The 18,550-nt window shown below is 44.2% G+C and overlaps 1 protein-coding gene across 2 annotated transcripts in view; it reads right to left on the bottom strand.

Moving 5' to 3' along the window:
• The window catches only part of MLIP (muscular LMNA interacting protein), a 2,218,014-nt gene extending 2,202,673 nt beyond the window's left edge, over positions 1-15,341 (bottom strand). For both annotated transcript variants that reach the window (XM_069606136.1, XM_069606137.1), the window contains exon 1: positions 15,183-15,341. In XM_069606136.1, the coding sequence (XP_069462237.1) occupies positions 15,183-15,245 (63 nt within the window). In that variant the 5' untranslated portion in view covers positions 15,246-15,341. The remainder of the gene's footprint in view (positions 1-15,182) is intronic.
• Between the last annotated feature and the right edge of the window lie 3,209 nt (positions 15,342-18,550).

Below are 18,550 nucleotides of genomic sequence, written 5' to 3'. Positions count from 1 at the left end.
ACGTACAACTAAGAAGCAGCTACCACTCGATTTCCGCACCAGCTGCACACATACCTAGTGCGCACACGCACTTTTGGACTCCCTCTACTCTCTATACTGACCTGAACTTCGGTTCCCAAGGGCGTTCAACCTACCAGCGCCTTCAGACCATACCAATGGTATATAAGGCGCTATATAAATGCAAAATAACAAAATAACAATAACTTGAGCCCCTTTTCTGGGTGTATATTAGAGTCCAAATATTTTGGAAACACATAACTAAAACATTGGAATGGTTTGTCATATATGTTCCACCACACGGTCTGCCGCGTTAATGCTGTTTGGTGGGGAGATCCCGTAACTAAAGGTTGGCGCAGCTGAACAAGGATAAATAACTATGGCATCAGTCTTTGCAAAATACATTGTTTCTTCTCCATGGAAAGCAGATGGAGGAATTGATATATCTTTATGGAGCCACTGTTATAACAACTGTGCATGCTGGAGCGCATATGATAAAGGAATAGGTGCCAGCAGCAGATGGTAGACAATCTGTGTGCCCTTTATGATCGTTTTACAAAGCTGGCAGCCAGCGCAACATGGCATAAATGTTAAGCAGCCCTGCTAGCTTGTTTTCCATGCCACATGCATGTATCATTTTCATAATGTACAGCCCGGTGATGTGTCCTATATGGCGCTGCAATGTCAAGAAGTACAGGCTGTTTATAGAGTTCTTGGGATGGGGTGCTAATCACATCAGCCCATTTGTCTGCAGTGCATGGATTGCATGGTTTTTGCATGAAGGCACTTTGGTCCACCCCTGTACACTGGAGGGGGATCAGCATAGATCAGAGGGGCTACTGGCAACTGTGAGCTATAGCTGTATTCCAGTATTGCCATTTCTTTTAAACGTTTTATAATGAAAAGAAACATAGTTTGTCTTTTCAAACACAAGATTGCATTTAGCAACTGACTATGGTGAAACGTTAGGTCCAGTCAATGCGATCAATTACAGCTTGGCTGAAATTGCACAGAATTCGGCAGGTAGTACCGAACACTGCAGAAATTTGATTTGCAGCACAATCGACCATGTTTCTTTTTGCCCTAGTGTACAACAGCAAATCCGCTTAATGTATGTGTTGTGCAAGTGCAGAGTCGGTAGCGTACCAAAAGCGAGGGCAGGAAGGACAGGCCTTCGCTGTACTGGACTCCACAGTGCAAAAATGGACCACTTTGAAGCAGTGTGGGTCTTTCTTCTCAGCTGGTGCCTCCTGGGGGGTGGGAGCAGCGGTGGGTAGAACATGTCCCAGTCACTGATTCTTTGGCTTCCTGGGTGGTAAATGTTCATACATACCTTTGTTTCTTGCTATGCCTTGCTAATAGGCAACAGTTTAATTGATGACTCCATCCACTCCACCTCCCCCATGGACCTCGTCACCTTCATGAGCAGGATAAAATGCTGGCACATTAACAACGCCCTCACAATTACTTTTGCAACAAATTATTTTGTTTCAAAAAATGGGATTGAACAACAGGTATTTTCTGAATGTTCCGTTCATTGGCATTGTGATGGGACCTTTTCCACTGAAAGACCCCACTCCAGCTTCATAACCTCCCAAATCTGTATCTGTTTAGAAGACCATTAAAGGGTGAAGACAATGCATCTATGCCCATGATGTCTACTAGGTTGTCATGGAGAAAGGGGGTTGTTTTTCTTGGGATAGTGAAACTACTACACTATTTATTTTGTTTTGTCGCTTAGAGTGCTAAAAGTACAGTGAGCATGAGATGTTTAGAGTTGGATTATTTTGTATTCTGCTACAATTAAAATCTATACACATTTATATATTATCAGATTGCTTTGCTGTGTGATTTATGTTTTTTGAAAAGTAAAATATACAAGGCAGTCATATTACAGTCCTTGATAAACAAACATTAAATATTTGTGCTAAGAAAGCTCAGAAGTTTTGTGGTCAATTGCAGAAATTGAAGAATGTGTTTAAATTTCGTTAAGCAATTTAATCTCACTGTGATTTACCTGCAACAATTGGAGTCCTAAGAAGTGATTAAGTTCACACTATTCAAAAAAAGATTCCCTTACAATCAGGCAGATTGAATGATCTTAGGTACAAGATGATGTCTCTTGTGCCGCTCTTTTAGTGGCCCCTGAAGCCATCACTTTGAATTGCATTATTATTGCACTGGATCTCTCTCAAGCCTGATATATCCGGCAGATATATAGTCTCACCAACCAGTCTGCCCACCAGGGAATCTAGTATAGCAGACTCACGGACTGTTTGTGTGATACATATTGCTAATATACATTGTTTGTGTGGTTGTCTGTGGTGTCTAACAGATACAAGTTCAAGAATGAGGGAGAGTTGTGCTGGTCTCTCTGTAGTTGGATGTGGAATTTTAGTGTAGACATTTGTCTTTGAATGGTGTAGGTTTAATTTTGCAACCAATGTCATTTGAGTATTGGTATTGTGTGTTTGGTTATTGATTTATTGATACATTTGTTAAGCGCACTAAACCAAGGGGCATCAAGGCGCTGGTTACAGAGAATGGTGTCAAATGACATCCATACAGGCATAGAAACCGAATCAATTAGTCCATTGGTGGTATAGAGGGAAAAGTATAGTCTTAAGGTTTTTACAAAAGGTCCAGTAAGAATGCTCTAATCTCAAAGACAAGGGTAGAGAGTTCCATTTCTTAGTGGCGATAACCCGGAAGCTGCTCCCAACCTCTTTCTCCTGAATCTTGGACTGGTGAGTTGGTAGGAATAGGCGGAGCTGGTAGGCCTGGATGAATGAGCTTTGGCAAAAATATATGATAGGTAACTTGGAGCTGAGTTGGAAAGGTATGTGTGTGTAATGGCTAGGGTCTTGAAAATAATATGTTCCCGGATGGGTAGCCAGTGAGCATTTCTTCTAGCTGTGGTGACGTGCTCCTGCTTAGATATGTTCTGAGGGAATTATTTTGGGTGGTTTGAAGTTTCTTGATGTTGCTCGCAGAGGTCCCTGCAGATAGGGCATTGCAAAAGTCCAGTCTCAAGCCAATGAGCGCTCTAACAATGGAAAGGCGACTTTCAGTGGTTAGGAAAGGACTACAGGCATTAATCAGTTTGGTGCTGTAGGCCATAGAGGAGGCAATCACATTGACTTGCCTAGATAAGGACACAGTAGCGTCCAGATATACACCAATGGTCTTGACATTGTTGGAGACTGGGATTGAGCTGCCATCTATGTTGAAGGAACTGTAGCCTTGGTCAAGTTTGTTAAGTGCAGTTTGTGAGCCAACCAAGAGGATCTCTGTCTTTTTGTCATTGAGACAGAGAAGGTGTGTCACCATCCATCACTGGATGGTGTGGAAAACTAAAAGCAAATTGTCAGAGTCTGGGTTGTACTTCCCAGTGAGTGCTAGCAGGACGTGAGTATCATTAGCATAATTGGTGTAGGAGATTATCCGGTCATCTAGTAGGTCAAATAATGACTTCATAAAAATGTTATACAGGGTATGGGAAATACAGGGACCTTGTGGGACACCGCATGTAACCGGGGCAGGTGGGGCAACAGTGTCGGAAGAAACACTTTCATGGATCTGTCCGATAGGAAGGAGGCAATCCATGAAATCGCTTTAGGCAAGAAGTGTGCTGCTGAGGCAAGATGTGGGCACAGGATTTGGTGGTCTACGAGATCAAAAGCTGCAGAGAAGTCTAGTAGGAGGCCGAGGGCAGTTACTGACATCCTTAATCTCATTCAGTTGTTTATTTAGATCCAACAGTGGCTGATTCCATGCCGTGGCCTGACCGGAATCCTGATTAGCATAAGTCGAGAAGGCTGTGACACTCCAGATGAGTTTGAATTTGCAGGTAGGCCGCTCGGTCCAGTATTTTAAGCAGGAAAGAGACAGTAGTGATAGGGCAATAGTTTGTGGGCATGTCTGGGTCTAGCGCAGGTCTTTTCAGTAGGGCAGAGCCCAGGGAGCTTTAAGGCTGGTAAGCACTATGCCTGAGGTAAAAGAAGCATTGATAAGAGTAGCAAGGTGTGGTGCAAGGAGTTCTTTGATGACAGTAGCAGGGCAGATATCCCCTTAACAGTGGGAAGGTTTAAGGCTTTTGATGATCTGGATGACATCGGCCTCAGAGACGGAATTGAAGTTGAACAGCGATGCATTGTGAGTGGAGGCTGGAAGCTCTGCAGCAGAAGGCCAAGGAGTGGCACAGTTCAAAGAGTTGCTTTTTAGGAGGATTTTATTTTGGAGGTAGTCCATTTTGTTAATTAGGGCATTTTGAATGTTAATGTACCAGGTGCTATCGTGAGAGCCCTTAGAGGGTGGTTGTGTAGGAGATTCTAGCTTGCGCAGTATAGCAAAGGGCTGTCTGGTACTGGAATTTTCATTTGCATTTCTAGTGTTGTAGGTAGTGCTTTTTTATTTTTTTAAGCTTCTTTGTACTTGCTTGCTGCAAGTGTGAAGTGAGCTTTGTTGGGTTCTGATGAGTTGTTATGCCATTTTGATTCAGCCTTCCATTTTAGGAGTCAGATGGCTTTGAGGTCAGCAGAAAACCAGGTGTTAAGATGTGCAGCAGCTTTGGCTTTTCGAAGGCTAAGTGTGGCTACTGTATCTATTGCCTGGGCTAGCAATATGTTGTACAGGTCGATCAAGCTGGCAGGGTCCACATTAGGTGGTTGTGTGATAAGGAGTTTGTCCAGCAAAGGTAAGAGGCTTGATTTCGTAATGTTGCGGGAACTCCACATTGCTAAGGGGGGCAGAGGGTCAGCCACCCTTGGTGGGTACGAGGACACAGAAATATCAAATAAGATAATGTTGTGATCAGTCCAGGAACAAGGCAGATTGGAGGTGATAGCAATATTGCAGTTGAGGTAAACCAGCCAATCCAGAATTCTGCCTTAGTGTGTGTCAGGTTTAGGATATGTTGCATGAATCCAAGTGCTTTCAGGGAATTAGCTAAGGACAAGGCATTTGTGTCCACTCCGTCGTTGAAGCCTAAATTGATTTAAATCTCCTAGTAGGATAGTTTTTGTGGTGGGTTTCGAGAGGCAGTGTATGTGTAAAATGTCCTCTTCAAAGGAAAGGATATGGCTTGGGGCCCAGTTAACACCACTAATGCTTACCTTCGAGGTGTGCGAAAGACAACGTTTAGTGGCTGGATGTTCACTAGAAGATAGGGTGGGAGTGCCAGTTTCTCTGAGATGGAGTGACTCTCTGGCTATGAGTGCAACTCGTCCTCCCCTTGAGTCCAGTCTGTCTTTGCGGTAGATGGTATAGTTAGGCGGAATTGCCAGGGATAGTGACCGACCAAAAGCTGTATGTAGCCAAGTTTCAGAAATGGCTAGAAGGTTGCGGTTGTTCGATAGAATTAAGATTGTGATATCTAAGGGGTGAGCAGTGATTGACCTGGCATTGACCAGGGCTCCCTAAAGTGGCAAGGCTTCAGGATTCGATGATGGTTTGTGAAGATTGGTTGGGCTGTGAGCAGATGAAAGGGTTGCATTGCTGCTCTGTGAAGCAGTTATGGTTAAGGCGGGTTGTATATTGCAACTGGCATATTTGTTTACTGTGCTCAGATTGTCATGTGAGTAGCTGTTAGGCGAGTAGCGATAGGAGGACAATGAAGCTGGTCGGGTGAGTTAGACTTCAAACAGACTTGGTGGATGTGTAGGTGTGCAAGAGTGTTTGGTTGCTAGGGTGGTTCCTATTCGTGTTTGTGGACAGTGAGTTGGAATGCCATGATAGTGCCTCCTTTGGCCACGTAAGTAACAGTCAGCAGCTGATATATCAGCAGTCAATCTTGTGGTCAGGTTTGCAACAGTGATAGATCCAGGCGTGCAAGATGTACGGGACAGTTGGTCTTGCCAAACGGGGGGAGATTGGGGCACCTGCGCAAGATCTTGGGTAGTGTGTGACGTTTTTGCAAAAGCTGAGGCGCAGTTCATGCAGCAAAGCATGAGAGCCTTGAAACTCCAGTGCATGGTAGCATCATGAAGCGGGGTGAGCAGGGTAAATCCCGCCAGAAGGCTTTGGGGTTTCTGGAGTGCTGGGGTGCAGGTCACACACCAGGCACAAGAGCCTGTTCGCTTCAGTGCATGACCACATCATGAAGTTGTGGGGGAGCAGGGCAGCTCCGTCTTGAAGGCTTTGTGGTTTCTGGAGTGCTGCGGCGCAGGGCGCACAGCTCAGTGCGGGAGCCTTGCTGCTCCAGTGCATGGCAGTATTGTGAAGATGGGAGAGCATGTCACAAGTCTCTCCCCTTCTCACCTGTTTTTCCTGCTTGCTTGCGACCTTCTTTTGTGACTTCTTTCGCACGGTCTGGGATTTGTATAAGCCCGTGCGCGGGTCTTCCGATTCCAGCGTGCTTCGTTCAGATTTTCCAGGACGGAACCAGGAAGGAACAATGTCCACACGCGGAGGCACGGAAGCCGTGACTCGACCACGGTCGAAAATCCAGGAAAGTTCGGTAAAGTTTGAAGGATGAAAGGAAAGGAGGAGGAATCAAGGAACCGGGAAATAGAATTCAGGAAATTAGCCCCGAGCGAACTCCGGCAGCACACGTCCAGCTATGGCGAGCAGTAGCGTTGAGACACGCAGAGCCGCGGGGTGTGTCTGTTTAGTAGTGCGCCGAGCGTGGAACGTAAAGGCTGGCAAGCTGCATTTCGTATTCGACGGCCATGTTGGGAGGGTTACTGCATTCAGTGCTCTATGGGTCAGGGACCAGGAGGTCCAAAAGGGACTCAGATGACGGTTCATGACAGAGCAGGGCATATACCGCCTGGAGGCTTTGGGGTTTCTGGAGTGCTGGGGCACAGGGCACGCAGCTAGGCACGAGTGCCTTGCCACTCTAGTACATGGCAACAACATACAGTTGGGTGCGCAGGACATGCAGTGATAGGCAGTAGGGTATACTGTAGATGGTGAGGATTGTAAGTTACTGTTATTGTAGTGAATGGTCACTTTGGCTTTACCTTGTTCCACACCTCACTGCCGTGAGAGGGCTCCTCAGTAGCTACTTGGGGACACTGAAGAGGGGGCAGCAACATAAGCATTGCAGGGAGCAGATGTCACAATACAGGGGGACAGGATAGTGAAAAAGGGGATCTTACAGTGATGCGGCAAACTTAGGGACATTCCAGTTCACATGGCGCCTAGCTGGAGAGCTTTTAATTGGGTCTTCCATGGTCTGACAGGGGCAGACTGGCAACATCTGTGTCGGCCTTAGGAGTAGGCCTTTGTTGGGGCGGCATCGCCTGCTGGCTCCCTGATCCTGTAAGCAGTTATTCTTTATCCATCCAATCGGATGGGGTTGGAGACGGGCAGTCCTCCAGGAGAAAATCAGAGTCAGCAGAGGTTGTATTCGTGTCGGCCAATTTGGAAATGCTGGACTGATTGCAAATAGTATTTCCAACTGCGCATTTCGGATCGAAATGCAGTATTTTTCCAAAGCAGTGCTTCTCTTTCAATAAAAGCCCATCTCGGTTTATCTCATAACGAATTGTGGCAGGGACATCAGGCACCTCTGCAGGGCATGCAATAACCTCTAGTGTTGAAATGTGTTGTAGGTTAGGGTGGCAGGTAGACTGATTCTTAGGTGATTCTTGTTACCACACCTTGCCCAACAGTCCACCCTATAACTGATGACAACCTTTTACACTTTGCAAACCCCACTGTGGATCATAGTTATGTATTTATATGCATGCAAATCATTCTTTCTCCAGTTTGTATGCCTTGTGTTGCCACATTATGTGATGTTCGACTATATGATGCTATGTCAGGTGACTCTATGCCACGACACAAATTTAAGGCACGCAATTTCTAGTCGCACAGGACCTCCCTTCTGACTCCCCACTGACCTCAAGGACACTTCAAGTGAAGTGCCACTTAGTCATACATGGGATTTTGGTACAATGCAGCTGGACGTGTACCACCAACAATCAATTGACGAAGCTACCTCTGTACCATATCACAACTGCAGCATTACCATTCTGACAGCATTTTGTTTTTAGGGTATGAAGTATTTTTTTTTTATAAACCAAAATAAAAGAATGCTTTAGAAAGACCGTTCTGAGTGGTCTTTACAAATCTGTCAGACCCCTGTTGCACACGAGTGCACGCATGGGCTGAAAGGTGCACCCAAAAGGAGCACGGGAAGACAGAAGTTAGAGGTGAGGTCAGTGTTTGTCTGTTTGCATGTCTCTATGTATGTTGTGGGATAGTGTCTGGAGTGTGTGGAGTGGGGGCTTGGGATAAGATGTGTGTGAATGTGTGTATGTGTTGGTGTATACATGTGTTGGGGTGTATAGAGACAGTTATGGGGGAGATGGTGCAGGATTCATTTGGTAGTTTAGGGGCTTGAACCCCACTTTTTCGGAAACTTTAGTTGTAAAATGCACAATTTCAACCCATTGTTTACATTTCTAGCCTCAATGGATTATTTCAGACACACTCACTCCGGTGAGTTCAGTTCAGGTACATGTTGACATTCTCTGCTTTACTAATTCATCAGCTGCATGTGTTCTAAACTGCAGTGGTATTTTCGCAGAGAGGCATGGAAGGCCATGAAAATCGCTGGTTTGTTTTGCTCCCTTCTTTCACCACACATTGAGAGAATGTGATTCAGCAACAGTTTTACTGCAGTTTGTCCCCAGGCCCCAACTCCTGCCAAGCTGGATACCCCTCTGCCCAGATTTTTGAATGGGTAAAATGATGTGGAATTCGGTCATTCAAGCTGGCAGAATGCTTCACACAAGCTGGGGCCTCCACCTACCCGTTCTCGAAATGAGAATGCAAATGCAGCAATTATACGAATTCCATAGCCAGAGGATATGTAAAGAGTGCATATGTGCTCAATTCTAAAAAGCATCTTAAGTCAATCCGCCTCACTTTGCCATCAAAACCATGTGAGGGGGTGTATGGGTCGGTGAAAAGAAATATTAAGCGCATATGAACGGCTCTCCCAAATCAGCCAAAAAGAATCAGTCTTCTTAGTGTGCAACATTTACTATTCAAAAATATCACATAGAACCGTTTTTTGGCAATGTCACTAGCTCAATGTGCTTTAAGGAGCACTAGTTGTGGATAATTTAACAATTGTTCGGAGAACGGGAAAGGGACCCCATTGAAGTATGTTTGTCTTGAGCATATCAAGTCTTGGACGTTAGTCCAGTTCCCCTACCATGTGAAGCATTAGCCCTCCCACTCGGCAGCTGACTTAACAGCCCTTTCCCTGTACATATCCCAGCTCGCCTTAAGTTTTACAGTTCCTTGTTTGATTTACAAATATTGGTTCATGATACAGACGCTTGTCAAAAGATTACTACTAGAGAGGGACGAATTCTTGAACTTAGAAGACATGTAGGACAGTTTAAAGCTATCTCAAGCATTCTACTGTCACTTTTGAAATAATGAGCCATTTAGGCGTTTAGGCTCATGACAAAAAACATTAAGATTTTTTTTTTTTAATGTGTTAGCATGTGTGCCGTGTCTATGTCCTCTCGCACACACCTGGGTAGTTTGTGGGCACTGAGGGAGGGTTGATGCAGAACCTCTGCCAGCACATATATATACATATTGAGACAGACTGTGGGATTTATTTTGGGCACTAGCAGCATGAAAATGTGTTTTACAGTGCCAAATCTGGCATGGATTGTTGAGACCAGCTTTCTTTGGACAGAAAAAGCATGAGAAGGGGACAGACCTCATGATCTGATTTGGACAGTGCTTGTTTGAAATGCTTGCATACATTGTTGATAGAGGCTTCATGTTTTGTTGTGTTCCCTTTGAGGACAGCTAGCATCAGCAAGTGCTGTAAAAGGTTTCTGTGTCCTGTTGGTGAACTTGCATCTGTTGGAGGTTTTCATGTGTTGTTTGCCCTGCAGAACAAAGTCTACATTGTTACCCAATGTTTCTGAAACTTTAGTTGAAAAATGCAAACTTTCAACCCATTGTTTAAAGTTCTAACCTCATCGGCTTATTTCAGACTCGCTCACTCCGGTCAGACTTTACATATTCACCAGCTGCACGTGTTCTAAACTGCAGTGGTATTTTCGTAGTGAGGCATGGAAGCCCATGAAGATGGCTGATTAGTTTTGCTCCCTTCTTTTACCACACATTCGGAGAATGTGATTCAACAAGAGTTTACCGCATTTTGTCGCGAGTTCCTCACTTCTGAAAAGCGGGATACTCTGCCCAAAATTTTGAATGGGCGAAAATATGTGGCATTCAGTCATTGAAGCTGGCAGAATACTTCACACAAATTGGGGCCTCTACCTACCCGTCCTCGAAATGCGAATGGAAATCAGGCAATTATGCGAAATTTCATAGTATGATGATATGTAAAGAGGGCATATGTGTTCAATTCTAAAACGTGTCGTAATTGGTTTTATTTATTCATTCTTAATGTATTTTAGTCATTTACAAACTTTACACATATACATCGTAAAACAATCAAACATTAATTAATTTAAATTTTAATAAAATCAGTAATAATTTTGCAAAAACGAAAAACCTAATAATCAACCTTAAAATGCTGGAGAATATTTAGTAGTATATATAGTTAAACCTTCAAAGCATGTAGATAGAAAACTGAAAAACTCCGATTGACTCTAAAATATCCATTACAACTTCAATACGTCCTCTTCCTTAAAGGGTTCAGTGCTTCACAGTACAATTCTATCTACGCTGTTACATTACTTCAGCAATGATTTTACTTTGAGCCACGAGGTGCAAAGATGGATTTTCACTGTTCAAACAATATTGCTCACATGTCTTCTATCGTAATGAGCCACACATTTTCCTAAAAGGTTCATATAAACATTCTACAAATTCACACATCGAGTCAGTACATGCCACGGATTTTTAATGTCCGATGTTATTTAGCAAATGCGATGATATCTATTCTGTGTAGAGATTTTTAACTCTGGGCCCAATACAGATAATACAGGCAGTCTGCTGATGTGCAGTAACAGCAGAAATCTACGGAGGGACATATTAGTAAATGATTTCTAGGTATCTTCCTTTTGTGAGTACCAGCCATACCATGCCTGTAACTTTCCATTTTGACAATACGATCGTAATCGTAATTCATTACCTAATCCCAGGCGTCAAGTCTTTTTTTTCAAATTCCATCTTGTGTACATAATAACCACTGTCCCAATCAGGACTCCGGTCAATTAAATTGAAAGTATGGTTGATATGTTTAAGATATAGATCACAATCTCCTTGTTTTGCGATTTCACCCAACATGTCCAGTCGTGGACATTGAGGACCAGTTTGTGGTTTTATGTGCAGCAGGCATCTCCTCTTCAAGGCAAGAGCTGGTAGAGAAGCCAAACCTAGTTCCAAGCATAGGAGTTCAATAAACACAGTTGTGCCACTCCCAAAACATTCCGCCAAAGTTTCTCTTCGATCACCTTTATCTTATAATAACCCTTCATCACTAGATCACCTTGCCATAGAGCAAGGCGGGACAGACACATTGTTTATACAATATCAAAATGCCCGCCAGGCTATAGCCAGACATCCCACAAGCAAATCTGTTGACAAGTACTGTTAAAGATTCTGCCTTCCTTCGCTTAGCATTTACAAACTCATCATAGCCACTTTTAGTTGTTAATTCAACTCCAAGATATCTATAAAAGTCCACATATTCAATTGTTTTCCCAGATAACAAATCTATGAAGCTCACACATAAAGTAGGTTTATCTGTCCTTCCCACCTAGGAAATTAGTTTACCCATCTGTTTCTGATCCTAATCTGAAGCCTGTTTGAAATCATTCGAATAAATTGCTGATTCAGTCCATCTCTGGAGCTCTTCCAATATTATGGTGGCACAGATTTGTCCTCTTGTGTCTAGCATTGACAGTAGCCTGTAGTTAGCAGGCTCAATTCTATTCCCTTTTTAAAATATTGGTATTAGGAATGACCTCTTTCAAGATGATGGGATAACGCCTGGAACACTTACTTTGGCAAACAGTATGTGCAGAATCGTGGCCCAGGTTTCAGGATCATTTTCTTGAAATATTAGCGAGCCCACTAGGGCACAGTGTTGGCGAGCCTTTTAGCTTCTTTATCTTCCTCAGAAGATTATCTCTATCAATAGTTATCATGAAACCATCCACCCCTCTGCCCATCCTATCCTCTTTTGCAGGCTTTAGAGTTATAAAATGTGCAGTGATGATATATTGAACCCACTGGGCGGCACTGACTGGGCTCACCACCAAATAATCCTTACTTGTTTTTGCTCTGCCCAGCAGCTGCCAGATCTTTTGTGCCTTAAGTAAATCTGTCTCCCTTTGCCATCAAAACCAGGTCATGATCAGTCCTTATTCATTCAGAATGAAAAAAAGAAGCTACTCATATCCGAAGAGTAACTAAGTTAAAAGGCAAACAACCACTGAAGTGAAACTTCACAAATCAACCCCTTAATGAATCCATCTACAGAGCTCTCAAGTTTCCTTTGGCCATGTGTGAGAAGGCAATCTAGTCCTCTCAGCCCCAAACACTGTGGATGCTGGGAATTGTAGTTTTTCTTTCCCATTTGAGATATAGGACAACTGCAATCTGTATAGTTGCAAGGAAAACAGGACTGAATTGCCTGCTCATTCATGGCCTCGGAAAAACTTGAGAGGTCTGCATCTAAATGGATTTTGGAAAAATGTCTTTTCTTTCAATATCTTCTACAGACCTGGAAGCGTGTTTGCATCTTATCAGATAAAAGCACTGATTGCATGCCAGAACAGCACCCCTCCTACACAGCCCCATCCCTCCTTGTGTGAAGGGTTGTGCTAACCATGCCCTTCATTTTAATGGATGATGTCTACTTTAAGAGCAGGCAGCAACAGCACCAGTAATAAACATATCGTCCAGCCACAAGTCTGCTGCAACAGATCCGCCACTCTACTTCTGCAACCAAGTCTTGGCAGCGTGCTGTGGCAGTGCCATCAGGAGTCACAGGGGCCAGCTGAATTAGATAGCTTGAAAGGGAGGATTCGGCAACAAGCTGCGGGGTAACCTCATTATTAGGCGTGGCCGCTCGGTGCTTGAAATCTACAAGTATACAGGACATGGACCTACAAGAGAGTCCATCGCCTCGATCGGGGGTAATAGTTTTACTGTAAAGGCAGCTAAATTATGGAACTCACTGCCTCATGTTCTGAGAGCAGACCAACCCTACCTACATTTCAGAAAAAATGTAATAAAACACATCATCACTACTGACCCTTAGTCTCCCAGTACCCATTGGGCACCTGCCCACATCTGAAGGGACTTTTTCACCTTGCATTAATAGTGTAGTACTGGTTTAACCTTTGAAGACCTTGTGTAATCTAGTCTACTTGGGAGCCTAAGTGTTATACGAAGGGCCCCACTTTTGTCATATATATTTTTGTATAGTGCTTATTGCATATTTCTGTAACTACATTGGCCATTCTTAGTCTTTGCCCCTATTTTGTACATTGTTTATATCCTGTAATCATGTAAAAACGGTATATCCCGCAATCATGTAAACACTTTATCCTGTGCATATTTCGCAACCTTTGTAAGCTTTGCATCTCCATACTGTTGCGCCCTTTTACTTACGAGTCTGGTGCGCCTAACAAATGAACAAACAAACAAGAGGGGGAGGAAGCGGTGATCCCCCCTTTTACCAGCACGACTAGGACCCGACTGTGGGGAGTACTGCCACCGGGATCTCTGTTTCCCTATCCACCCACACCTAATTCTGTATTAGAGCAGATGTGGTGCCAGGCGCCAGGATATTAGCGATAGATTTAGCATATCGGATTACATTTATTCTGGTAGAGAGAGATTTTCCTTCGAGTTAGAGGGCAAGGCTTGGGGCTTTACGGTGAAGCAGTCATTTTTTAAATTTTGTTTTAATTGGTTATTTATAACACGCTTAATACCCAGAGATTTCTAAGCGCTGACCCGGGGATTGAACCTGTGTTGCTCTGCAGCATCTTGCTTCCAAGGCGAGCGCGTTGCCCCTGAGCTATCCTTCCAAGTCATGCCACACCCTTACCGAACAGTGCTTAACCGGTAGTCGCACAGGGGAGGGGTCAGGTGGGACTGGGGGCGTGGCCAGACCACAGGGGTCTCCTCATGCCCCCAGGACAATTCTTTTGGCATGGTGGCCATAGGCAGACCCAATCAGGGGATATTGAAAATGTTTTCGTGGCATGCATTCTCTTGTGTTGCATTTTGGAAATAAATGTGGCCAACTGCCTTCCAAAATGATAACTGTGTTTTGCCTTTCTGTTGCCCTTGTCGCCTGTGTCCCCAGGTGCGTGATGTATTCCTAAACATTGTGTGCTGGAGACAAAAAACAAAAAAACGTGCCCAGTGAGAGATGCAGATCGTCAGAGCCCATAACATTCCAGGTCTGTGGAAACCTTATGTGTCCGTTGTAACGGGAAGACTGGGTTCGTGTCATGAACCCATCCATCATTTAAAAGCACAGAGGAGAGTTGGAAATAACCCATCCGTCTGATGTTATAGTTACAGAAGGCAGTGGCCGGTAAAAATGGCACTACACCGCAAGGCTTTCTTTATATGCAGAGGCTTAGCAGACACACAACGCCAGCTCAGGCTGCCCTCCATTGGGATGTATCGATTCACGGGCTCAACTTGTCCTGAATCACGTGGCTGTCACAGATGAGGGTTTATGGCGCCCTGCCCTGCAGTGATTGCAGCATAGCGGGCTCCTTTTAGTGGAGGTCGTAATATATCTCAATTAACGTCCTGGAGCCTGGGAGCACCCGTCCACACACGCACACCTGTTGCCATCACGTCGCTCTGCACAGTTACGTACTTTCTCTGCACACCGCCTTAAACACTGGGAACAGGGGCCCCGAATTCTTGCCTTGAAACGCATTATTGTAATTCCGAAAAATTAACCGTTTCTTTTGTTTGTTTTAACAATTCCAGTGATAACCAATGGCAATAAAGGGATAAGTGATTAGCTGGTTCATTGTACTTTGGTATTTGTATGTGGACGATGTAAGCGTGCCCAATGGGGCCACCCCCAAGGCCGTGGCGCACTTTGAATGCAGAAAGCTGTCAGAATGTCGCAAAGGACACGTGTTTTCATTGCATGAAGCTGACGCATGATAGAGCACTGCTGAAGCCGCGGATTTTGTTTGACTCTTTCTATGTCCATCAAAAGCACTCGGGGAAAGCTCTCCAACTCTTACCGTCAGTGTCGGATTCATGTCTTTGCCTGCTGGGGGGTCTGCTTTCGGTTTTCCTAAATCCATGTCCAAAAAGCCAAGCCAGATCCGTGCTGGAAAGTGCTTATTCCATCTGTACGCCGGGCATCACAGTCCTTTTCAAGTGGTGGTGGCACAGGAGTCCGCCGGGCTGCTCCAGGCTCCAGGCATAACTTCTGGTTAGCTCGTGTTTCCATTTATAGGTCTGGAGAGCTCACAAATAGAACCGCAGTGAGAAGGCAGGCAGCTGGCCTCAGATAACAATAACGCGGGTGTGTCTCGGGGTCAAACCTAGCTCCTCTGGTGAGAACTCCCGAAAGGACCCCAAAAACACTGCATGTAAACTTAGCACCACTTTGAGTTAATATAACGCACTTTAAACACTTAACCGAGAGCGAACGACAATGACCTGAAACCTCTCCTTAAAATGAAGTCCTAAAGATACAAATGCATATTATTCTCGAGTAATGACTTACTGACTATCCTCTATAAATAATTAAATATGATATTTCTTGATATTATAAGATTTATTGGGCATTATGCCCGTTTCCTTCCAATTCAAAGTGCAGTTATAATATCTCTGATGTAAATATTTATTTATTTTTGGTTAATTTATAAGGTGCTTACTCCAAACAGAGCCACTTACCCATTGTAATGATACTCGCTGTATCAACCTCAGAAGCAAGAGAGGCTGAGTTGTCCCTATCGGGGTGATCATGCTAAGGGCGAGCTTGTCCTGCATCAGAAGCGGGTGTTTAATCATGAGTTGGCACCCACCATAAGTAGTTCCACACAAACGATTTTCAATAATCGTTTTAAGTGCATACCTAAGAAAAATCATAATTAAAAAAGGAGAAGTGGCTGCTTTTCTGTGAAGCCTGGGCCATCTTTGGATCATGTGCATGGCTTGTGACTGTTGGGATTTGACTGAGGGGATACAACTGATAGAATTGCGTTTCCTGGGCCATTAAGGAAGCATCGACCGGAAAACGGAAGCATTCTATCAACAGTAGCAGCATAGTTTCAAAAGCAATACTGGCGTTTCTGCGAATAACTGCTGAACCCATATGCATGCAATTTGTATTGGCCGAACACTTACCCTCCCCAGTAAATAAGTTAGGTCACAACGTTTGTCAAGTGTTGGCAATAAAAGGCCGTAGGATTTTATTGTACAGATATGGTTATGGAATAACAATAATCACATATCATAATAATATCATACTTGTGGGCACGGGGTCCTGAGGTTTCCCCCTCTGGCCCGAGCCGCCTTATTGTCCCACGACTTGTAGTGGTCACCGTACAGTGTCCTTCTTCATTTTTTCTTTCTTCTTCTCCCTTCTTTTTGTAGGGTGGGAGGGTTTTGTGGTAAAAGAAGCAAAGTGTGTTTTTGGCTGGGAGTCTGGTGCACTTGCTTGCTGGGTGATCACCGTTGCAGTTTGTGCAAGTGTGTTTGTACCAGCATTCCTTCGCGCAAGTGCATTGTTTTTTTCCAAAATTCCTGCTTTGTGAGAGTTGTTTTTGTTCTGCCTGTGGGCATTAGACTCACCCGCCCATGGCTGATTCTTTCGAAAGGGCTGTTCCCCTTTTTTGTGTTTTTAATTTTCTGAAAATCTGGTGCCCTGTGCATTTTTGTTATTTTTGGGTGTTGCTTGGTTGGTCTCTTCCTCCGATGGAGGCTCAGCATTTAGCATGTATAAGTCATTCTGTACCTCGTCCCATTCTATGGCTGGTCTTTCTGACATGCTCTGCCTGAATCTAATATCATATGCTAGCCAGGTTTTTCCTTTTTAAGTGATTTTTACTTCTCTGATTATGTCCGTGCATGCCCATAATTTTCTACCATCCTGGGGGAATTTTTCTTCGTATATAGTTGCCAGTATGGCGAAAGATTGCAACCAGTTGTCCCAGTTCTGCTCTACTTGGGCGTTTCTGGCTATGGCTTTCTCCTCTATCTTTTTGGGATCCCTAAAAGCATCTTTCCCTTATTGTTGAGCTTCTATAAGTGAAAAGATTTCGATTAACTCTTTTTCCCATATAGCTTCTTTGATTGTAATGTTAATGTTCCATGGCAGGCATCTTTTGTATCGATTCAAGATTTCCATCTGGATGGGTTTCAGCCTTTGGTCTAAATGGGCACTGCTAATCATGTCCATGTCTGATGGGCTGTTGTTGCTTGCACCTGTCTGGCATGGTGTGCTTGCATTGGGGGTTGACCATGCTTTTAGTGCACCTGTTGGATCTGGTGTTGCCGCTGTTGTTGTCAGTGGACCTATGGCGGCTGCTGTTGGTTTTGGTGGAGGTGGTGGTGTTGGTGTTGTTGGTGTAACTGCGGGTGGGGTTTATGATGGAGATGTCGGGTTCTTGTGGTATGCTGGGGTTTGTATGCCCTATCCCGCCTGAGGAGGGTTGTTGTTTACCCCTGATTTCGAACAATAATTGTTGCATGTCACTCATGTTTTTGCATAAGTTAGACAGCTTTTTGTTTTTGTTACCTTTTCCCAAGCCCTCTGCCATTTTCTTTTTCTTTGGTGGTGCTGGGTCCTCCTCCAGGCCGAGTGGCATGGGTGCCCCTTCCCTTGGTAAGCCATATATGTTTTCTCTGACCCAGGCTCACCCGTATTGTTCGGCTGCCTCGATTGCCGCTAAGAGGTGAGGAGATTTGGGTTTCTGCGGCGGGGTTGTGGGTTCTTGCGGTTTTCTTTTGGGGGCCATTGTTCTTTGCCTGTTTGAATGGAAAGAAATGTAATTGGTGTAACTAAAACCGCTGATGCTATTACAGTTGACCTCCCTATGTGCGCTTTGCTTATTGCTTCATTTGAACTTGATTTGATAATTCAGCATTTATATAGAGCTATGAAGGAAATTCAGGCATCTGGGCTCTGTTTGTTATATGCCCATGATGTGTGATGCACTTTTATTGCCCTGGGAGGATGAAAGGCTGGTTTTTGCCCTGAAGGGACTCAACCCTGTGTCAGCGGGTTCTGCTCAGATGTCACAATTGAGTGTTATATTAGCTGTGTAATTGGACCTGCTAAAGGTAAATGAAACCAGAAATGTTATTATCTGTTGCCCGTTTCGGGTAACTTGGCTGATGCTGCGCCAGGAATTTGTCAACAGTTTCAGTTCCTTGTACTGGCTGTTTTACCCATTGTACTTTAATGCGCTTTTTTATGTTTGCGAAATTGAGCCTGAAAAGCTGTAAATGCTTCAGTCAAATTGTATTTATTTGTCCTTTGTTAAGCTTATGTCACGCAGAAAATTATTCCCCTTCTGTTTAAAAAACGTACGGCCTGTCTGGTGTACCCCTGGCTTAATTAACTCTAATATCCGCGCTGTGTGGCGGGTGTGGGATT

This window comes from Ambystoma mexicanum, chromosome 4p (assembly GCF_040938575.1).
Source record: "Ambystoma mexicanum isolate Mex_15411 chromosome 4p, UKY_AmexF1_1, whole genome shotgun sequence".
NCBI classification, from domain to species: domain Eukaryota; kingdom Metazoa; phylum Chordata; class Amphibia; order Caudata; family Ambystomatidae; genus Ambystoma; species Ambystoma mexicanum.
Note: the sequence above shows the minus strand (reverse complement) of the source record. Positions and strands in the feature narration are given on the sequence as shown.